At 41.9% G+C, this 19,559-nt stretch overlaps 1 protein-coding gene across 1 annotated transcript in view; it reads left to right on the forward strand.

Moving 5' to 3' along the window:
- JAG1 (jagged canonical Notch ligand 1) overlaps positions 1–19,559 on the forward strand; it is a gene marked incomplete at its 3' end in the record, with an annotated part of 34,490 nt that overhangs the window by 1,638 nt on the left and 13,293 nt on the right. Inside the window, exons 2-5 of the mRNA XM_080342467.1 lie at positions 166–471; positions 11,272–11,323; positions 16,777–17,031; positions 18,023–18,083. Of these exons, the coding sequence (XP_080198593.1) occupies positions 166–471; positions 11,272–11,323; positions 16,777–17,031; positions 18,023–18,083 (674 nt within the window). The remainder of the gene's footprint in view (positions 1–165; positions 472–11,271; positions 11,324–16,776; positions 17,032–18,022; positions 18,084–19,559) is intronic.

Here is a 19,559-nt window from a genome sequence, read left to right on the forward strand (position 1 = left end):
ATGGATGTGCTTCTTGAAAACAGTTAAGATAACTTTCTTCTGTCTGCAGAGTTGTTGTAGATTGTGTTTGGGGAAAAAAGTGAGGTAACTGTCTGTTTCTTGTTTCTTTTTTTTTTGTTTGTTTGTTTTTTGTTTTCTCCTCCGGTTCTTTCTTGGGATTAACAGGTGACTTTAGCGTCGGGACAGTTTGAGTTGGAGATCTTATCCATGCAAAATGTGAATGGTGAACTGCAAAATGGAAATTGCTGTGATGGCACCCGAAACCCAGGAGACAGAAAATGCACCAGAGACGAGTGTGATACCTATTTTAAAGTTTGCCTGAAGGAGTATCAATCCCGGGTCACGGCTGGTGGTCCTTGCAGCTTCGGATCCAAATCCACTCCTGTCATCGGAGGAAATACCTTCAATTTAAAGTACAACCGGAATAATGAAAAGAACCGGATTGTTATCCCTTTCAGCTTTGCCTGGCCGGTGAGTGCGTGGCCTTGCTCTGGCTCTGCCTCTGTTGGACGGTCCTGTTTGACATGGCCATAGCCATGCCGAGCCGAGCTCGAACGTTTCGCGCAGGGGCAGAGGGACCAGGACTGGGGAGGGAGCAGGCATCTTGGCAAGAGCCTCGGGAATCCGAAGCACAGAAACGAGTAAAATGTGGTGGTGTTTTTGTTTTTGTTCCCTGGGGCTCACAATGCACAGCCTGTTAAATTTGAAAGTCAGATGTGCAGCAAGGGGGATCTAAATGGGTCAGGGAAGCAAACCCAGTATCTCTGCACTTTACAGCATGAATAAGTCTCTTGAGACTTAGAAGGTCAGAAGTTCATTTTTTTTTTTAATTTTTTTTTTTTTTTTTTCCAAACCAGTGAAGTCTTGGGCTTAAGCCAAAAGAGCAGTGGGTTAGGGGCTGTAGAGGGATCCCGTGTGAAAAGTGTGTGTCATAGCTGGCCTCCTTCCCTGGAGCGTGTTTGGGAAGGCTTCCTGCTTCTCCCGAGGGGAAATCTCCCTGCTCTGCTTGGTGTTGATGGGAGCTGCTGCTGCTGCTGCTGCTCTTGGTGAACTAGTTGCCAGCTTCCCTGGGAAGCTTGGAAGGTTTTGAGGTACTTGTGGGCTCTAGAAGCTAAAGACTGAGAAAAGCCTAGTCTTAGCTTTTGGGCTATTTCACACACTCCTCCCCACAGCACACCTTTTCCTGGCTACTTGCCTCTGTGGTCCACAGATTCTGGCTTCTCTCTAGCTGCGTGCAAAATTAGATGGCTCAAGGAGGTGGGGCTCTTTGAAAGGCACTTTCCCACTGTTGTCCACTTTAGCAAACACTCGTGAGCCTTGTAGAGCAGTGAGATGGAGGACGGGTGACCCTTTCTTTTGCAGAAGCCTGTTTTGTTGTTGGTCATGTAACGAACTCTCACTTTGACTTCAGTGCTGCTTGTTTCTTCTGGGGGTGCTCAAGAGAGTTGAAGCTTTTATATAGTCAGCTCTTTCATTTGCTGCACAGTAAGTGAGGACCAGCTTTCCAAAACAACCATCACCCAGGACAGACCCACAGATGCAGGCTGTAGGGTTTTTGGATGCCCGTGGCATTGGGTGCCAGGAGGTGCATTGTTTAGTGCCCAGGCAGGCACAAACTGAGGATGACTGTTCTAGGGGGCTCTTAAACACACGTAACAGTTTATCTTTTGTGGTGGCTCTCTGGAATGCTATGATAGGAAAGCTGAAAACTCCCAAATTTATGCTTCTAAAAGTTATATTTAGAGATCACCTAGGAAACAAAACTGTTTTTGCCCCGTCCCCTTCTCCAAAGGCGCTGAGCAGACAATTTCCCACCAACTGCCTTGGGATATGTTGATGCTCAGCAGTTTTGAAGATCCAGTCATCCTAACCTAGATGCCTAAGGTCATTTTTGCGAGGGGAGGAGGGCTCTTGCGTGCATGCAGGGGAGGGGTGAATCTTGTTTCCTATCCTCTGTCACTATCACTGCTGGCGAGGTGGAAGCATTTGTAGACTTTCCACTCCCTCTAAAGCTTGGCCCTTGCCAGTCAGATAAGGACTGGTTACTGGGAGGGCCTGGACTTTTTTTTTTGAGGGGGGGAAAGCCCGCCCCAAAAGCATTCCTTTTCCAGTTGTAGTGTAGACACCCACTTTGTAGTCTTGCAGCCAAGTGCTGCAGGCAGCCATGTGTTCTTGAAACGTCCTGTGCTGCCTCCTACCTGCCTCCTCTGTCAGTTGTGACTTCTGGAGTACTGAGGGCTGGAGAGGCACAAGGGTGAAATCAAGTCTGCGTTTTTAAGGAGATAGTATTACAAAGTACAATAGCAGCGTTAACAAAAGTACTCTCTGTTGGAAGTACAAGTCCTTCCTTTCTTTCCTTCTCTTTTCTTTCTCTTTTTCTGACATGAAATGAGATAAAACTGTTATCAAATATGCCATCAAAGGGATAAAGGGCTTTGTAAAAATCTGAGGTATTTGAAGCTCTGCCAATAGTTGCAGTGCTTGTGTTGCAGATTTTGCCTTTTTTTCAGAAAACTCGGGTTCATCAACGATATATATATGTAGTTGTTTGTTTGTTTTGATTTTTGTTTTATTTTTAATGAGCCCCCTACCCTGTTCCCAGTAATTTGAGTGCCTTGAATCTGACAATATGTGAATATATATAAAAAATATGTGAAACACATTCCTTCTGAAAGCCTCTCTCTTCATAGGGTTGGGAAGGGAAATCTGTGCATAGAGGGTGGGTTTTGAGGGGGTAGGGACCATGGGAGAAGTTTTCTAAGCTTGCCTGCATCTTAGTAAAAGAAATGCTTCTATTGTCCTGCTGAATCTAAATGAGAACTGGAGTCCTGTGGCAGCAACAGCAAAACTCCAATGCAGCCTTTGAAATGTGTAAAACTTGACAACTTCACACACTCTGGTTCCTAAGGCTGGAATTTTTTTGCAATAAACTCTTGCATATTCCCATGCAGAAATGTACTTTTTTGAGATTGTCATTATAGTCTGCTTGCAATTATCAAGCCTGCTTCCCAGCTTTAACTTCCATAGGACACAGCTTTTAAGCTAGCCATTGTGACTTTCAAATGGCATTTGAACAAAAGAATATCTAATGTGGCAAAGCCCTTATTTTTACTAAAATTGTGTACACAAATCATTTTAGCTCTTTAGAAAGCTCTACAGATAAAGTAGCAAACTTAATTAGTCAACTCAAATCTGATGCTGAAGTTTCAGAACTTAAAAAAAATCTTTAGATGGGTGAACGTGGACTTTACTAAAAGCTTGAGACTAACATTGCATTTACCAGTGGGGCTGAATACGAGAGTTGTCTTTGAATATAACTGAAAATGACAGTAAAGGTAATAGGAGCTAGACTGAAATGTTAATCATATTGCACTTGAAAATTCATGCTCGTCTCTGAATATGTATTGTTTGTGTTCTGCTATGTGAGGGAGGCTTTTCTTGGATGTTCCAGCTTGAGTCAGTAACATTAAGAAGTCTTGTTGCCTTGACTACTTAAAAAAATCTCATGTCAAGCTGCCCTCTTACGCCATTTGTGAAAAATAGTTATATTGCATTAAGAGGTCTTTATTCATCATACAAGAGAGGAAGAAAAGAGAATTATGTGCTTTAAAGCTGTGTGCTTTAAATATATTGTTAGGTATGGTTTGTAGTTGCAGTGTAGATTTGAAGTCTCGGAGTCTTATTAATAACTTATGCAGTTTGCTCTTGTCAGTTTTGATATGTACCCCTGTGAGTAATGGGTGTGGAGATGGTGGGCCATAAATTAATTGAAGTGATGGAAGGTTTGAGTAAGTTGCTAGGAAACAGAGCAGCAGCCAGAATAAAGGACCTAGAGTGTGTCAGAAAGCTACCCCTGCAGTAGCTAGCAATTCTTCAGTAAACTGAAACAATAATAATAATGGTTATTAAGGAAAAAAAAGACTTCTTGCAATCATTTTGAGACTTTAGTGACTTTCTTGATAGGCAGCTTGGTTTATGAAGACATATAGAAAAGTATGGAACAAAAGGATTTCCATGTTTCTCTTGTCAAAGTCTGTCTCAACAAGTTTTGTTTCATGGTAGACACATGCTCTTCTCAGACATAAATCAAATCTTTTCTCTTCCTTAAAGAATCAGACGGCACCTGAAGTGTGGTGTGTGCCCTACCTTAAGGGAACTGTGCATTAACTAAGCAAAGCTTAGCACTAAACTTTGCTTTTATGTAAAGAGAGGTCTTTTGAGGGGTGGTGAGACTGTAAGTAAGAAGGAGGTCAAACTTGGCAATTCCTTTGGTATGCATAGCTCCAATTTCAGACAGCTTGTTTATCCTGAAATTATGAACCTTGTAATTATTTAATATTGGAGCCAATTGCACCAACACACCGGGAAACTACTGAGGTGAAAAAAAAAAACCCTCCAGCATCTAAGTGACTTTAGTGTAAAATACAATTAAAAAAAATGTGAACATATTATTTTAAGCTTCATCTAAAAAGTACAATAGTCAGCTTTTTTCCTTTTTAATAACAAATCTTACTGTTACTGGTTGCTGAAGATAAAAAAGATGTTTTCTGGATAGGCATTGTTTTTCTTGGCTAGAAAGGGATAATAAAAGATCTTCAGTGTTTTTTAAGCTTCATGAACTTTTTTCCCCTGTCTTGACACCAGAGGCTTCAAAAATACTAATCTGCAGCTGATACTAAAGTAATAGCCTTTTGAATCTGAGAGAAAAGGCATTTCATTCAACTGCTTTTTTTTAACAAAAAAATAGTAGGTCACATTCATAAAACTAAAGCTTATTTTTTGATTTTGTTTTTCCCTCCCTCCTCCAGGTAACTTTTGAACACTTGTAGAAGCAAATGCAGATATTGTTCAAGCTTTTCTTAAAGAGTGCCCGATAAGTCATCTTGGAGCATGGGCAGATGAGAAGAAATATTTATAATAACAAAATGCATGTTAACCAAATCCACACTGTGTCATTTATTGTTGACTAATAATTTAAGAATAACTCTTCAGCACTCAAAGTGCAATGTTTTGCCTAGGATTACTATCCAAAATGGAGCTGAGAGTAGTAAGTGACATCTGAAGCATAATTAGCATCCACAAGGCTGGTTTTTTTCCCAGGACTGCAAAGGAGTGGTACATCCATTCAGAGGTTTTGAACTTGCATGTTCTTAAGAGTTATTTATGTTCCAGTCAGTTCAGAACTTCATCTTCCTGGTAAATCCATTTGACTATATTACCATAATATGTTTAAAAATAAATCCTTATCCTGCCTGCTCTCAGAATTTTAATTCTTGTTATAATAAAGGCCTGCTCCAGTTTAACTTCAGTGGCAGTGGGATTGGGCCTGGCGTTGAAGCTTGTTCCTAAACTTTCTCAGACTACAAACATCCAGCCCTGTCAGCTTGTTTATGCAGCTGGAAGTCTGCATGTCTGCAAATGAATTGCATAAGGTTGCTTTATGCTTAAAATTCTAGTTAAGGAAACTTACTGCTTTGCAGACTGAAGGCAGGAATAGAAGTAAATGAGTTCTGAAGCTAGGAAAGCTGGGCCTTAGCTAATTAAGTGAGATGTTGCGCCATACAAGAGGCTTGCACTCTTATACATGATGCTTATTCCAACTTCAGTTCTGAAGTCTGATGCCCTGTAGTACAAAACCTTAAGCTACAGTTTTTGAAAGTATTTCTCTGTAGATAATTCTAATGACAGGATTGGTTTTGAAAATTCAAGCTGAACTTGACTTTGCATTTCTGCTGATGAATAGAATTTTTATATGTAAATTGACACAGTTCTAATAATTGTAGCTGGTGACCCATGTGCCTCAACATGGGGAAAGATGTCAAAACTAGAAGCTGTTGCGTTTGTTTTTTGTTAGTCTGTGGAGCTCATGGTTCTGTGGTCACTGTTGTGCAGCATAAATTACACTCATTATTCTTGTAGTGTTCAGAAGAAACTGTAAAATGTGGATAGAAGTGGTTAAAGTGGTTTGTAAATAGTCAAACATCCAGAGTCTTTTACCAGCTCAACCTAGTTCTTATGCAGTTAGGTAAATAAGTAGAAAGGCTTCTTGTTCAGGCTTGCTCTATGTGAACCTGACTGTTTTGCTTGGCTGCCTACTAGGTATTCTCTCTATTAACCTTGCCACCCTTTTGTAACTGGTGCATTTAATTATCAGTGGGATGCTTTAAACAGGTAGGGGGACTGATAAGAGCAGGTAATCTGCTTGTTGGGGAAGGTTGAAAGCAGCCATTGACATCTTGGCCTGCCTGCTAGTCTTTGACAAGTGGGACTCCGTGAGAAAATAACTCGGTAACGAGATAAGGTGCTGATTAAAATGCAGTTGTCGTACAATGCACACTGGTAGCTGAAATCACTTAAAATCATTAGTTTAAAGAGAAAGAAGGAAAAAAACAAAGATGCCAAATTTTTTTTTTTTCAGTTTTTAAAGGAGGGGAGAAGGGAGGACCCCAAGTCTCCCCGCTCTGTCCCAGTACATTGTTCAGTTAATGCACGCTAGTTTTATGATTGGAATACATTGTAGTCCGGCCACCCAGACAGAGGCATTGACTGCTAATATTAACCAAGAACAATAGTGTGGCCATACTGACTGCAGTGAGGATTACAGAACATAATGGGGCCTATCCAAAAATAATGCTAATACAGGACAAGCAACAGGAAGCAGCAGTAGACTCAGCATTGCTCGGCTCCCAGACAAACCATGGACTTACTTCACACAATGGCAACTTCAGCACTTTATGTATTCACAGGACACTCATTATTCCAGCAGGCTTGCCAGATCAGAGATCAGCCTGGTTTACTGGATGCTTAAGCGTATGCATAGTTTGGATAGCGGTACTTTTGTGTCCTTCATCATTTGGCAGGAGGGTGGCAGCTGCATCGCAGAGAAGGTCTTGACTTCAGTTACTGGCTTGGCTTGTGCCAAGGCAGAATGAGGGGAAAGTCTGTCCTGGAAGCTGCTAATATAGTTACATTTGTTTTCATGTTTTCTCCTTTATGTGGCAATGAAGCGTTTACTGGCACTAATAGCATTGAAGGAACTACTCAAAATGAAGACTAAGGGAACAATGTGCTCTGTTTTCATGTGGGCATATTCTGATGAGGCTCTTGGCTGGGCTGCCTGCGTGAGGTTCTGCCTGGCTCTTGGCCACGGACTCTGAGGTGTGAGATCCTTACAGCTTGGGCTCTGTTTATATACGCAGGGTTGAGAGAGTAACAGCTTTATAGGATATTGCTTTACTGGCCCAAAGGAGAGCTTCCTGGCTATGTTGCATTTGACAAAGGGTTAGGAGGGTTAGGTTGTTTCCTTTCTTCTCCCTTGTAGGTCCCCATCTCATCTGGATGAGAAACCAGTATTCTTCAAGTCCTTTGAAGGAATACTCTGTCAGTGCTGAGCATGGCATGACGTTGTGATGCATCTGTATAGCATCATCTTGACTTGTCATGTTGCAACAAGGGTGAGAGTGTCCTGCTGACGTTTAGAGGAAGTGATTTTGTGACTAGCCTTAACTCCACTCGGAGGGATTCTCCTCCCTGGCCCTTGGGCACTTTGAAATACTCCTCAGTTTCCCTCTTCCCTATCTCACCTTCTTCCAGCTGAAGGGATGAGGGATTGCTGGACTTCTTGGCAATTTGCTGTGGCCTGCTTGTGACAGCATGCCAGTCTCCTAGCCTCCTTCCCTAGGATGCAGGTGAGGTTTGAGGGCCCTTCTCAAACTGGTCTTCACAGCTGGCAGAGCATGAGGAGAACATCTCTGGGCTTAACCTGCTCGCCTTGTTTGGCAGAGGAGGAGCAGGCGCAGCGCTCAAAATGCAAACGTCCCACTGCATTTGTCTAGTCATGGTTTCACATGCTCAGCAAAGCTCTTGCATGGTTTAACCACAAGGATAGGAGGGAAAGAAGTTTGACTAGTTGCAGCCTCTTTCAAAAAGGAGGTAGTCCTTTCACTAATGAGCCTGATGTTTTAATCTTGCTCTGTCCCACTGACTTGCAGAATGACTTTAGAAGCCAGAGTACAAAAACACCTCTTTTGGGTGGGTGTCTGGATGAAGGGAGGGAAGATGGTAATCAAGCAGAGAGCTTAAGCACCGTCTGCTTACCTGGAGCTGCTAATATTTCATTTAAATGACCAGAAAAGAGATTGCATTGGCCTTTCAGTCCCTTAAAAGGGGTAGTTTGTGATGGATTTCAGGGTCTTCACGGACTTTCTTGATTTGAATTATCAATGGATCAGCCTAAATCATGGTGTCATGTCATTGAGGAAAATAGCTCTTGCACACTGGTGATTGCTTTGTGGGTTTTTTTGAGTGTGAGCTTAACCATTTCCATCCTCTCATAGCTTAATTCATAGGAGCTGTGCTTAAATTTGACCATGCTGCCTTTCAGTCCTCTGGGCTGCTGTGGATGTTCTGCAAAATGTGCTGTCTTGCTGTTCCTTTCAAGTTGCCTTTCCTCTCAGGCCAGAATCCCTGCCTTCTGGTCAAGCTCAGGTTTACAGTGGCTAATTGGGTGTGACTCTGGAAAGTTCACTGCTGCCTTGTTGCCTAGGACATTGCTTTGATGGAATAAGGTGCACGATGTGGAATTCTTGTGTCTGGATATATATATTTATTCAAAGATGGGCAAAGGTCACCTATGGGCATGGGAAAAGTTAAACCTCCACGCTGTAAGTAGTCATTCCTGAGATATCTGAATTGTTGATCTATAGAGTGGGGATGATATGCACTTTAAAAAGAAAAATCTCAACAGTGCAGTCTTTGCACAGAGCTGCTGCTTTGGGAGATGGGAGGAACTGGCTAGAAGTGTGAGATAGTTGGATTGTTGAGGGTGACTTGCTACTCTTGTTGTAGGGCTGTGGGTATCTTGTGTCTTTTGTTCAGAAATGTCCCATTTTGAACACAAAGTCTTGTCCTTTCTTTGCCCCGTGCTGAGAGGGGCAGAGCCAGGAGATTAAACTGCCATTCTTCTTATCATCCCTTTTCAGAACAGGGATTCTTCATCTGAAATACTCAGATGAGGTGAGAGGGGGCACATAGAAACAAGGGAATTGCTAGGGTACGTCTATTCCCCCTGCATCTTGTTTCCATCCAGTTAAGCAGAAGCTTCTCCTCTCTTTAAACAAACTGTGTGGTGTTGGAAAGTGGTCACGCAAGTATCTAGCAACAGTAGCAGTTAAAGCAAGGATTCAACCTTTCCTTTCCTTAAGGGCTAGGTGTGTTGGTAAACAGTCCTGAGAACCAACCGGGTACTGTTGCTATGAGTTTAGACAAAATATCTTCCAAAACAATTATGCAAGGCCGAAAGGAAAACATCCTTAACTTTATTGGAAGTAGTGCTAGTTGCCATAATTCATTCCCTATATCATAATATTTTTTTTCAAGCTTGCACTAACATGTTGTGCTTGTGCTTCTCAATGTTGGTAATTAAACCAGTGAGGAAGCACCCAAGATAGTGCAATCTATATGTGTAATATGGCTCAGGAGTTCTATTCTATGTGCGGTTTTTTTGTTTTGTTTTTTTTACCACTGGCTTGTATAAGGACTCTTAAAACTGCTTTAAACAGTATTAAATGATCACATTGTGTCCTATTTTATTTTCAGAGTTTCTTTCAAGTTGAGAAGCTTGGTCTAGAATAGTAACAAATAAAATGTAACTTTTATGAAATATTAACCAAAAATGGTTTGGGCCAATGCAGACTCTGCATCGAAGTTTGGGCGCATGTCTCGGCTTGCCCAGCTTTGCTTACTTTCTGAAGCATTTTCCCACAGTTATCAGTGAACGAAATGGAATCCTAGTCTGTTTTGAATATGAAACATATTTAGGCGATATTCCAAGCTGGTGTCCATCACAAACTAGGTTTTCATTCAGAGGCTGCATGCTGTGTCCAGTCGTGAGAAAACAGTCTGCTTAACTTTTTTTATTCCTCTCTCTCCTTTTAAGGAATTTGAGGTCTGCTTTACACTTGCACCTTGTAGCAGCTGACTCTCAGAACCGTATTTTGGTTTCTGTTACAGGAAAGGTGTTAAGCAGTGCAGACCATAAATGAGCAGACAGCGACTGAGCACTGATAAAACTACGAAGTAATAAATATTAAAATACACAGCTTTGATGGCAAAGCATTGTAATCCTTCATGGAGAGTTTTTGTTATTGTTCTGCTCAGCAGAAATATGTTGTGTTTATTACCTCATTTATACTTATTATTATACTTTTTAATTTTTAAGTAATATTTTTTCTCAGTTTTTTTTGGGGGGGGGCGGGCAGTGAGGTGGTGGTAATGTTTTGGTTCTGAATCATTCTCTAAGTTTGGATATGGCTGGCTAAATGTCAATTTTGAAAGATACAGCCTGGATAATATCTCGGAGTAGAGCTGGGGGAGGAGAAGATGTTTTAATGGCTCTTGTTCTCAAGTTAGGATTGAAGATAAAGGTGGCTTAGATGTAATAGCTGGCACCTTTCCAGCCCATGGAGTCACTTGTGTTAGTTTATGCTTAGATTATTATTACTGGAGTGCTGGCGAGCTCATTGGCAGATTAGTGCGTCTGTAAAAGTGACACGGGGTGGATAGTGCGGCTTCCCTTTCCCTGCGCTTCCAAACAGTCTGATTCTAGCCTTTGTTTTCCAATGCTGCTTCTCTCTCACCCCACCCCCTTCCCATAGCCCTCCGTTCTTCCTCCAGTTACCTGATACGGGTGGGAGCTGCGATGGCCCTCATGCAGACAAAGCTTTCAAAGGGGGTGCTGAAAAGCAAAGTCCCTAGAGATCGGGCTGTCAAGGCAGAGCACAGTAATCTTAGCAACACTTCTGGCTTTCAGGATGGCTGGGGGAAGGGACATCAAGACTACTTTTCTGTAACTAAAATTCTTTTGAAGCAGCTTTTGAGGGTGGGGGTGTTGGGGGGTGTTTTGGGATTTTTTGATGCTTTGCCAGCCTGATGTTTTTAGGCTTCCATGTGCTATTCTTGCACACGTGCTTTATTGTGGCTGCAGCATAGTGTCAAAGGCTGTACTTCCTGGTTAAGTACATAAGATGCATTAATGATGACAAAGATGAGCTATCCAAGGTGAAAGGTCTTCTAAGTCAGACTGGATAAGGTAGCTTATGGGGTTTCAAGAAGATCATGTTTGTCTCAAGTATAATCTATTACCTATTTAGGTTTTCAAGTATTCCATTTTAAAGCAGAGACCATGATTTTTTTTTTTCCATTAAAATTGTTTTTTGTTTTTCTTACAGTTATGTGTGGCTTTGGAACTAACTCTTATTTCCTCTCTTGCAGAGATCCTACACATTGCTTGTTGAGGCATGGGATTACAATGATAACTCTACTAGTAAGTATTCATTCCTCTGGTTTACTTAGTTGAGACACCTTGATTTCCTGGCCATTGAAAAGTCTTTGGTAGTCTAACCAGACCACTCTGAGTAGGGCATGAGGAGAGGAAAAAGGTGTCCCCTAGATGACTCGGAGCAACTACTGTAGGCTCTGCAGCAGCCTATCTCCCTCATGTTGCCTTTAGAGAGTGAGTAGCTTGCTCACCTAGGTACCAGCAGTTTGATGCCTAAAAATAGATGCCATTAATTTCCTCTTTCTCCTTGGGAAGGATAAAAGTTGAGGGGTTTCTTCTGTTTTTTTTTTGTTGGGACTGTTTGTTTTTTTAAGGGTGATATTCAGAAGCCTAAATGTTGTTGATTTGGAACTCCTCTAAAAACTATGTACTTCTCAAAACTGAACATGCAGCTTTAAAAACAAAATGCAAAATCAAACAAAAAAACCTCTGTAAGAGCCAGTATAGGTATCCATCTATGAGAAACAGGAGTGACTACCAGCTTTTCCTTGGGAGCTGGAGGTCTAGGGATTTATATTTGGGGCTGAAAAATATTTAGCAGACAGCACCTGGTAGAGCTGGCTGGAAATCAAGGGTGGGAATCTTTTATCTGGAATGCCTTTGGTTGGCTTTAGAAACTTTCTGCTAAGCTTTTCCTGTTGCCTAGAGGAAGCTGTATAGGGGCTCTTGGCATATGAACTGCTCTGCTCCTACTGAAGCAGGTGGGCAAAATTAGCGCTATTTTCAATCTAAGGCTTTAACAGTGTGTGGTAAAAACCACAGGAGAAAGTATGAACCTGAACTCGTACACCTCTTGTTGATGCAACAAACCTTTTCCTTTAACAAGGAAGCAGCAGCGCTGTGGCCCATCTTACATAAATTTTTAAACAGCTTCTTGTAGTCCACTTTGGAATTCCAGGTGACAGCCACACAGTAATGAAATGGACTTCATGGTTCACGAAAGAAAGGCCTTGTAAAAATGTGTGTAGTGTAGTTTTATGTTTCAATTGGTATGGAGTACACTGCTTGGGAAAGGCCTGTGAGTCTGGGAACCTTTCCGCACAGATCTGCTTTTTAATCTCTAAATATACACGGGCTGTCCTATTAGTTCTTAGTTCTTGAAAAGAAGTCATCCATTGCAAATGATTGATGTGACCTGTCAGTGACAGCCAAGGGTTGCTTTGCAACCTGCCACATCCAGCACTGTTGCAGTACCTGTCATTTCAGGCCCTATTCCAGCAGTCATGGAGCAGTGGCTGGGAGGCTCCTTGGCTCTTAGCTATGGCGTGTTTTATGGAGGAGCAGAAAATAGGTTGCTACAGCAGCAGAGCTGTATTAAAAATGCAAGATGCCTGAATTCAAAATGAAGGTCTTGTTTACAGTAGGAGCTGGGATTTTTTTTCAGACTGGGTCTCTGCCGCTTTTACTATTATTAGAGCTCATCTTTTTTCATGAAACAACTGCATTTGCAAAGCTACACAATGAACCCTTTCTTTGCTTTCATGTTCTGCAAGTACAATTGTCTTCAGACAAAATTGCCTCATTTCTCAGCAGTGCATTTGACCAAGTGCAGACATGTTCTTACATATGTTCCCGATTTGCATTCCTGCACTAGCTTTGCTGTCACATATCCATCTGTAGGTCACTTCAGTCACTGTACTGCACAAAGTTTTTCCTTTGTACTGCATCTCTTTACTTACAGTCAGCTTTCCCAGAGCTGAAGAATAAGTCTTGAAGAACTTGTTAAGGAAATCATTAGAACTAAATAATTGTCACCATATAAAGTGATGACTATTTTTTTTGATGTTCAGGATTTTTTTTTACCCTAATTACTCCTGAATTGTAAGGACTCTGCGATGTCTCAAAAAAAAAGAGTGTAGTAGGCTTTGTGTAACTTTTCAATAGCTCTAGCATCCTCTGATCAATGCAGTCGTTAGGAGATCCTAGAGTGGATGCTTCCTTCCCCCCTCTACATTCCACTCCTCCTACGTTCCCTTTACCACATACTCTCTCTTGTCTCACTTCCAAGAGAGGCTTGCAGTTAAATTCTGGCCCTGTTGAAGCTGATGAGAATCGTGCTTTGTTGGAGCCAAGATTCAACTTAAATGGTTTCCTTACCCTCGTTCTTGTCTAGATGCCATCTTGCTACTGTCGCTTCATACATAAAGCTAATGGGGCTGACATCGCATCTCGAACTATGTCAAAGAGCCATTGTAAATTACTGGTATCAGTTGCATGTGAATTCCAGTCGGCCATAAGAGACCAGAGCAAAATGTAAACCAAGCCATAGCTGGAAGTTGTCTGAAACAAAGACTTTCAAAAATAACTGTGGTGACCTTGGCCACCCAAACTGCTTGGAGGAGTCTGGGCTTTTGTCCTTGTTGTTGTTGTTTGCTTCCTGGCGATGCATGGTTAAAATTTCCAGAAATCGGCTCACTGATAGGCAAAGGTGGGCAGTCAAAATAGCTGATTTCCCTGTGCCTAAAACCTTTGATACAGTTGCCCACCGAATAAAAAGACAGATTAACAGCTTTTGAAATGTAGCCATATAAAGTGAATGAAAGCAACAAATTCTCTGCCAGTGAGGTGCAGAGTGGAAGTTAAAAGATGTACAAAAAGCCTCTCTCTTCCACTTCATCAATTTCTATTTGGTTAATGTTTCCTCTAACCTTTCTATCAAAACATGGACTTCTGAGTCAGATGATGTCAGGAGAGCTGGGAAGATCGTTTTCTCTCAAGTCTGGCTGATGACTACTTCTTATTTACTTAACCAGTCTGCTGCTTCAGGATTGCTTACTACAAAACTTCAAACGTTATTGGTGTGGGCTAGGATTGGAAGAGTTGTTGCAATGCCTTCCCTCAAGCCTGGGTCAGCACACTTGTGTAAGTGCGTACTGACAGGTGGGAATAGGGAAGGGTGGAGAAATTGTTGTACGAGAAGGAACATGCTGATACTTCGTTGTGAAAACTGTGGGTAATGGCTCCTGGAAAGGGATCTTGAGCCTGTGAGGCCTTACTTGAATTTAAATACATGGTGGCAGCTTTATAACATGTATCAAATGAAAGGCGTTTTAGCCATGATCCAAAGTGAAATCGCAGCTGGTTTTCATCTAGGCCATTAAAAAAAAAACGTCCAGTGGACTAATAAGGATGTTTCCATTTGAGTTCAGCCTGTGGTTAAGGGCTCAAAAGAGCTGGTGGCTGGAGTTGAGATGTCATAGACGTACAGCAAGGACGTGCTTCCTAATGAGCTGGCAGATAGGCGAAGAATGATAGAGCAGAGGCAAGAGGAAAGATCTCTTTTCCAAGGCGACTGTTTTTCTGGTGCCAAGGACTGAAATAGCTGTCAGTGGTTATGTTCCCAACGGGGAACAGGAAAAGACTGGAAAAGCAAGAGTGTGTGTGTGTGGAGGGGGAGCAGTTTGCAAAACTAAATGGAGTGTCATTCCCCTTTTCTTCTTCCACTTACAGGAGCATAGAGTTGTTTTACTCGCAAGAAACAGGATGTCTTTATGCACGGACTCGGTATTTGGGGAAATGCGTTTGCTTTCCAACTGTGCTGTAGATCGGGGTGTAATCTTGGCAAGCGCAGCAAAGCCATCTCCAGCACGCATGAGTGGAACTATAATCGCTTGACTAGCCCCATTCAAGACTAATAGATATGCATCTGCTTAAGTACCTCTTAGAATTAGTCAGTAATCTTGTTGATGAGATCTAAGAGCCTTACACCTGCATGGTACAGGACATGATATTGCTCTGGATATACCAGTATGGAAAAGTCCTTAGGCATCTGCATTACTTGTGAATGGGATGTAAATTAATAAAGGCCTGCGTGTATTTGAAAGTCTTGCACATCAATGTGGGGTTGGGGGCTTAGTGCCAATGAATAATAAAACCTGATTTAAATGGAAAATCTCATAGAACCAGAAATACCAGAAGGTGAATAAGAAGTTGTTGCCCTTAATTTCACACTGTAAACACTTAATGAATGCCGGTCTCGAGCCAGGAATACCCCCCAGAATGGGTAAATGCTTACAATGCGTGTGTATTAACACTTTTCTGTGGTTGCGCAGCAAGTGCTTTGACTTTATTCAGAACTGCAGACACGCAGGCAGGCTCTAGTGGTGAATTGGTAATGGGTAGCTGAGGCTTGAGGAGCCTGTTTGGAAGTTCGTTTTGAAAGCTATAAATCAAAGGTCCTTAGCAGTACATTTAAAAATATTTTAGATGAAAAACTGTCCATGTGTTATTTAAGCTTTATGTAGCAACTTCATTAGGCTTCAACTCTGCCTTATGCAAAATCCTCAAATTTTGTTTTGTGATTGTTGGAAGAACAAGCTGAACATCAGTGAGATTTAATTCCTAGCACTCGAATGTGCCCGTACTTCACATGCTGTTTTCTAACACATCATTGGCAAACTGCCCTCCTACCTAAAATTTTTCTGTCGCTGGATTATGCTCCCATATACAGAACAGGCTACTCTGGTACTTAGTTTTGGTTTTGTACTAGGTCTACAAAGATATTTTGGCTGTTTTATGATAAACTTTCACTCGGCACTCAAGTGCTTACTAGCTGCAGGTTGTAAGGCAGTGTCAGATCCTTTAAGTCACAAGACCTGGACTACAAAGTGAAACACCACAGATATATACAATGTTCTGCGCTAATGTGAAATATTATTATTTCGAGCCATAATTTACACAGTTGTAGGGCTCTAAAAGCCAGAAGGCTCTTGCTGGAACTAGATGTCAAGTACAAAGTCTAAACTTTGAAATACTCAGTAGAGAGAAGGGGGGTCTCTGGCAAATATATGCAGTATTTTGAATTCTCTGCTTCAAGTTGTGGTAGTTTTGAATTTTCAGTGTCAGCTAGCATCGGAAGAAAGAATCTCCATGGTATTTCTTGGCCAAAACCTGGTGAGATCACTGATGTCATCTGAATGCCAGAGTTGCTTATTTTCAGTTCAACTGGTGTCCCAGAAGGCCACAAACCTTTTGTGGTGCTCATGTTCGGTTTGTAGACGTTGCTTTATTAGGCTATTGTAGTATCATGGTTTTGTAAATATTCCAGTTATAAACACCGCTAGTACCATTAATGGAGAAGCCTGGAAAACCGTATTATGTACCAATCAATTGGAGCTAGAAGTAAAAGCGGCTGAATTGTCTTTAATCACAAACTGCAGGATTCTTACTGAATGCCCTTACGCTGCAAACGGGATAAGTGATTTGCAGTAACCTAACAGTCCCTTTTGATTTCAAGCTTTATTCAGTTTGATAATGCTGCATGTGTGTTTCAGTTAATGGTTTGTAGCTCCAGGGCAGCCTTATCTTACTCTCTAAAACAGAAAATGAAGAAAACCAACTGGCGGCCTCGGTCTGGTCTGCGAAGGCAGAGCGCTGTGATGTGGGAGGTAATGACACGTAAATGAAGGCTTAACTCTGACATCTCTTCTGACTCCTAGATCCCGATCGCATTATTGAGAAGGCATCCCACTCTGGCATGATCAATCCAAGCCGTCAGTGGCAGACTTTGAAACATAACGCAGGAGTCGCCCACTTTGAGTATCAAATCCGTGTGACTTGTGCAGAACATTACTATGGCTTTGGCTGCAACAAGTTTTGTCGACCAAGAGATGACTTCTTCACTCACCACACCTGTGACCAGAATGGCAACAAAACCTGCTTGGAAGGCTGGACGGGACCAGAATGTAACAAAGGTTTGTGACAAATGCTCGAAGCCCGAGCAATCCGTGGGCTTGGGTAGGATTTGAGTGCATCATATCCAGCTTGCAATTCAGTGGTCAGTTTGTGCAGACAACAAGGCTAAGGACTGATGAAGCAGTGACTAACTCTTTACCCAGAGAACTAGGAGCAGGGGAAGACTAGTTTCTGCCTTGTTTTAAAATCTTGCAGAGGTCTGGCAAGTACTGGGCACTTAGCAGATGTGTTCTTTCTCTGATTATCCTCATCTTTGCCCTTGGGAAGAAAACCCAGCCCATTGACTTCAATGGGAGTTCTGCTGCTGACTTCAAAAAGGATTTCCCCTTTGGTGCAGAACTTCAAGACAAGCAGGAAGGAGAGACTTGTTTTAGAGCTGACCTGGCAAGTGTAAAGCTTTGGTGTTTGAAAAGTCCCAGGCTGTTTGTTCTGAGATTGTTTAACATGTTTATGAGGGAATGGCAACTTCCTAGCTAATTTCATAAGGAGAAAGCAGGACTCTGAATAGGAACAGACTATTATCAGCATGTCTTGCTGACTGCGTTTACCTGCAATTTGAATAAATGCTCCTGTTAATATCTGATCTGTTCCGAGATACGGCTCAGAAGTAAATCCAGGCTAGTTAAAAGTTGCTTTGAATGAGATGTAAAGCCAGGGAGAGTGGGCCAGTTCACCTGCAAAAGATGGAGAAAGGAAACCTATAGACTCAAAGTGACTTGCAGCTCTGTATGGCGAGACGGTTTCTCTTGCATAGAAACAACTCTTCCAACAGCTTTAGGTAGGCTCCTCTGCAAAACTAGCTGATAGATTTCCTGTCACAGGGAGCCACCTATCTTGGTTTTCCTTCCAGTAGAGTTGATACAAGAGACTTGTTAAAACCTTGGATTTAGTAGGATTACAATGCTGTTGGAGATTAAAGCATTCCCACGAGTGTGAAGATGCAGGAAGCAGGCAGCATGCTGATACTCTTCTTTTTTGTTGTTTTAACAGCTATTTGTCGTCAGGGATGTAGCCCCAAGCATGGTTCTTGCACAATTCCAGGAGAGTGCAGGTAAATGCTCCTTCTCCCTCCTTGTTTTCCCGACTCCCCCAAGTAATTAAACAAGTGATGCTTAACACAATAGGACTGGGGTGGGGAGGGTGTTTTTGGAGTCATGTTTTTGACCAAGGCACATTATTCATGCTGACTTGCCCAGAATAAGGGGGGAGCAAGCTTTTAATGCACTGATAATTTTAAGAAGCTTTTGGTTTGTGAAATGGTGGCACTAGGGGGGAGGGGAGTATGGGATAAATCGTGCGAATGCTGCCTAATGAGCACTAGCTAATTGTTTCTGCATAAATAGTGCAAATATTTTGTGGGTACATCATCTTTTTTTTCTAACAGCCTGATTAATAGGCTTTTTCAACTACTTGAAGTACAGTGCGGCTTTTCTCTCCTCTTCTCCCTTTCACTGTTTGCCCCTTCCTCCCTCCCTCCCTGGTTTCTTCCATCAGTAGGCAAAAGTCAAGCATTCTTTAGAATGGGATTAGTTAAATCTCTCGGTTCCTTTACCATTGTGAGCCAGGCTCCGAGTGCTGAGAGGTTAATAGCTGGGATGAAATCTTGTCAGTAGGCTCCCATGAATGCCGAATCTTACTCCTGTGCTTTGAACTCCACTCTGTCCTGGCAAAGAGACAATGAAAAGCAGAGTTTATGCATAACCCAGTGATTGGAATGTCTCAAAAATAGACAGCACATATTTACAACACAGGGGAGTTTTCTCCCTTAGTAATAAAATATTAATGGACGTTAAATGTGGACATTCTTTATTAACAAACAGGTTCTAAGTTGCTTCTTGTAACCCTTTATCATATCTGTTTGCATGTGACAGGGAACTCAGGGCTTCTGAGGCTACAAAATGTTGGTATTGATCCTGTGCAGGAAGGGTTAGAAGTGAAGCTTGGGTATTCACAAATAAAACTCACAAGTCTGAAGGAACAAAGTAATTTTTCTGCCTAACAAACATATTGGTGGATTCTTTATTCCTGGAAACTTTGCATGAAGCAGACTGCTTTTCTTTCTAGATAAGCTGTAGTTCAAACAAGAAGTCTGACAGGCTATATAAGAAATCAGCCTAAATAGTCACAGTGGCTCATTCTTTCTCCATGTCCCTGTGATCTGCGCTTCAGAAACAGAACCAAAAAAATCATGAAGGAACATTCTGAAAGTGAGGGAGGAAGTAACTCCACAAGAGACATGGCAAAGTGAAAGTCAGTCTGCAGGATGGACTGTTTTAGATTGTGTTCAGTGATTTTAGTGTTCAGAAGCTGGTTAACCCTCAGAGCGCCACATCTCATTTTCTTAATTAAAAGAAGAAAAAAGCTCAGCAAGTAAGTAGGAAGTATTGGGGGGCCAGATGGTGAGGGGAGCATATCAGTCAAAGCTACCAGTGATTTGTGCTTCTGTCATCAGAATAAACATGCCTTGTAGGGGTTGCTGTCTCCTAGTCAGAACAACAGGCTTTGTTTCCAGATTTTTTTCTTTCCT

This window comes from Nesoenas mayeri (assembly GCF_963082525.1).
Source record: "Nesoenas mayeri genome assembly, chromosome: 3".
Taxonomy (NCBI): Eukaryota; Metazoa; Chordata; class Aves; order Columbiformes; family Columbidae; genus Nesoenas; species Nesoenas mayeri.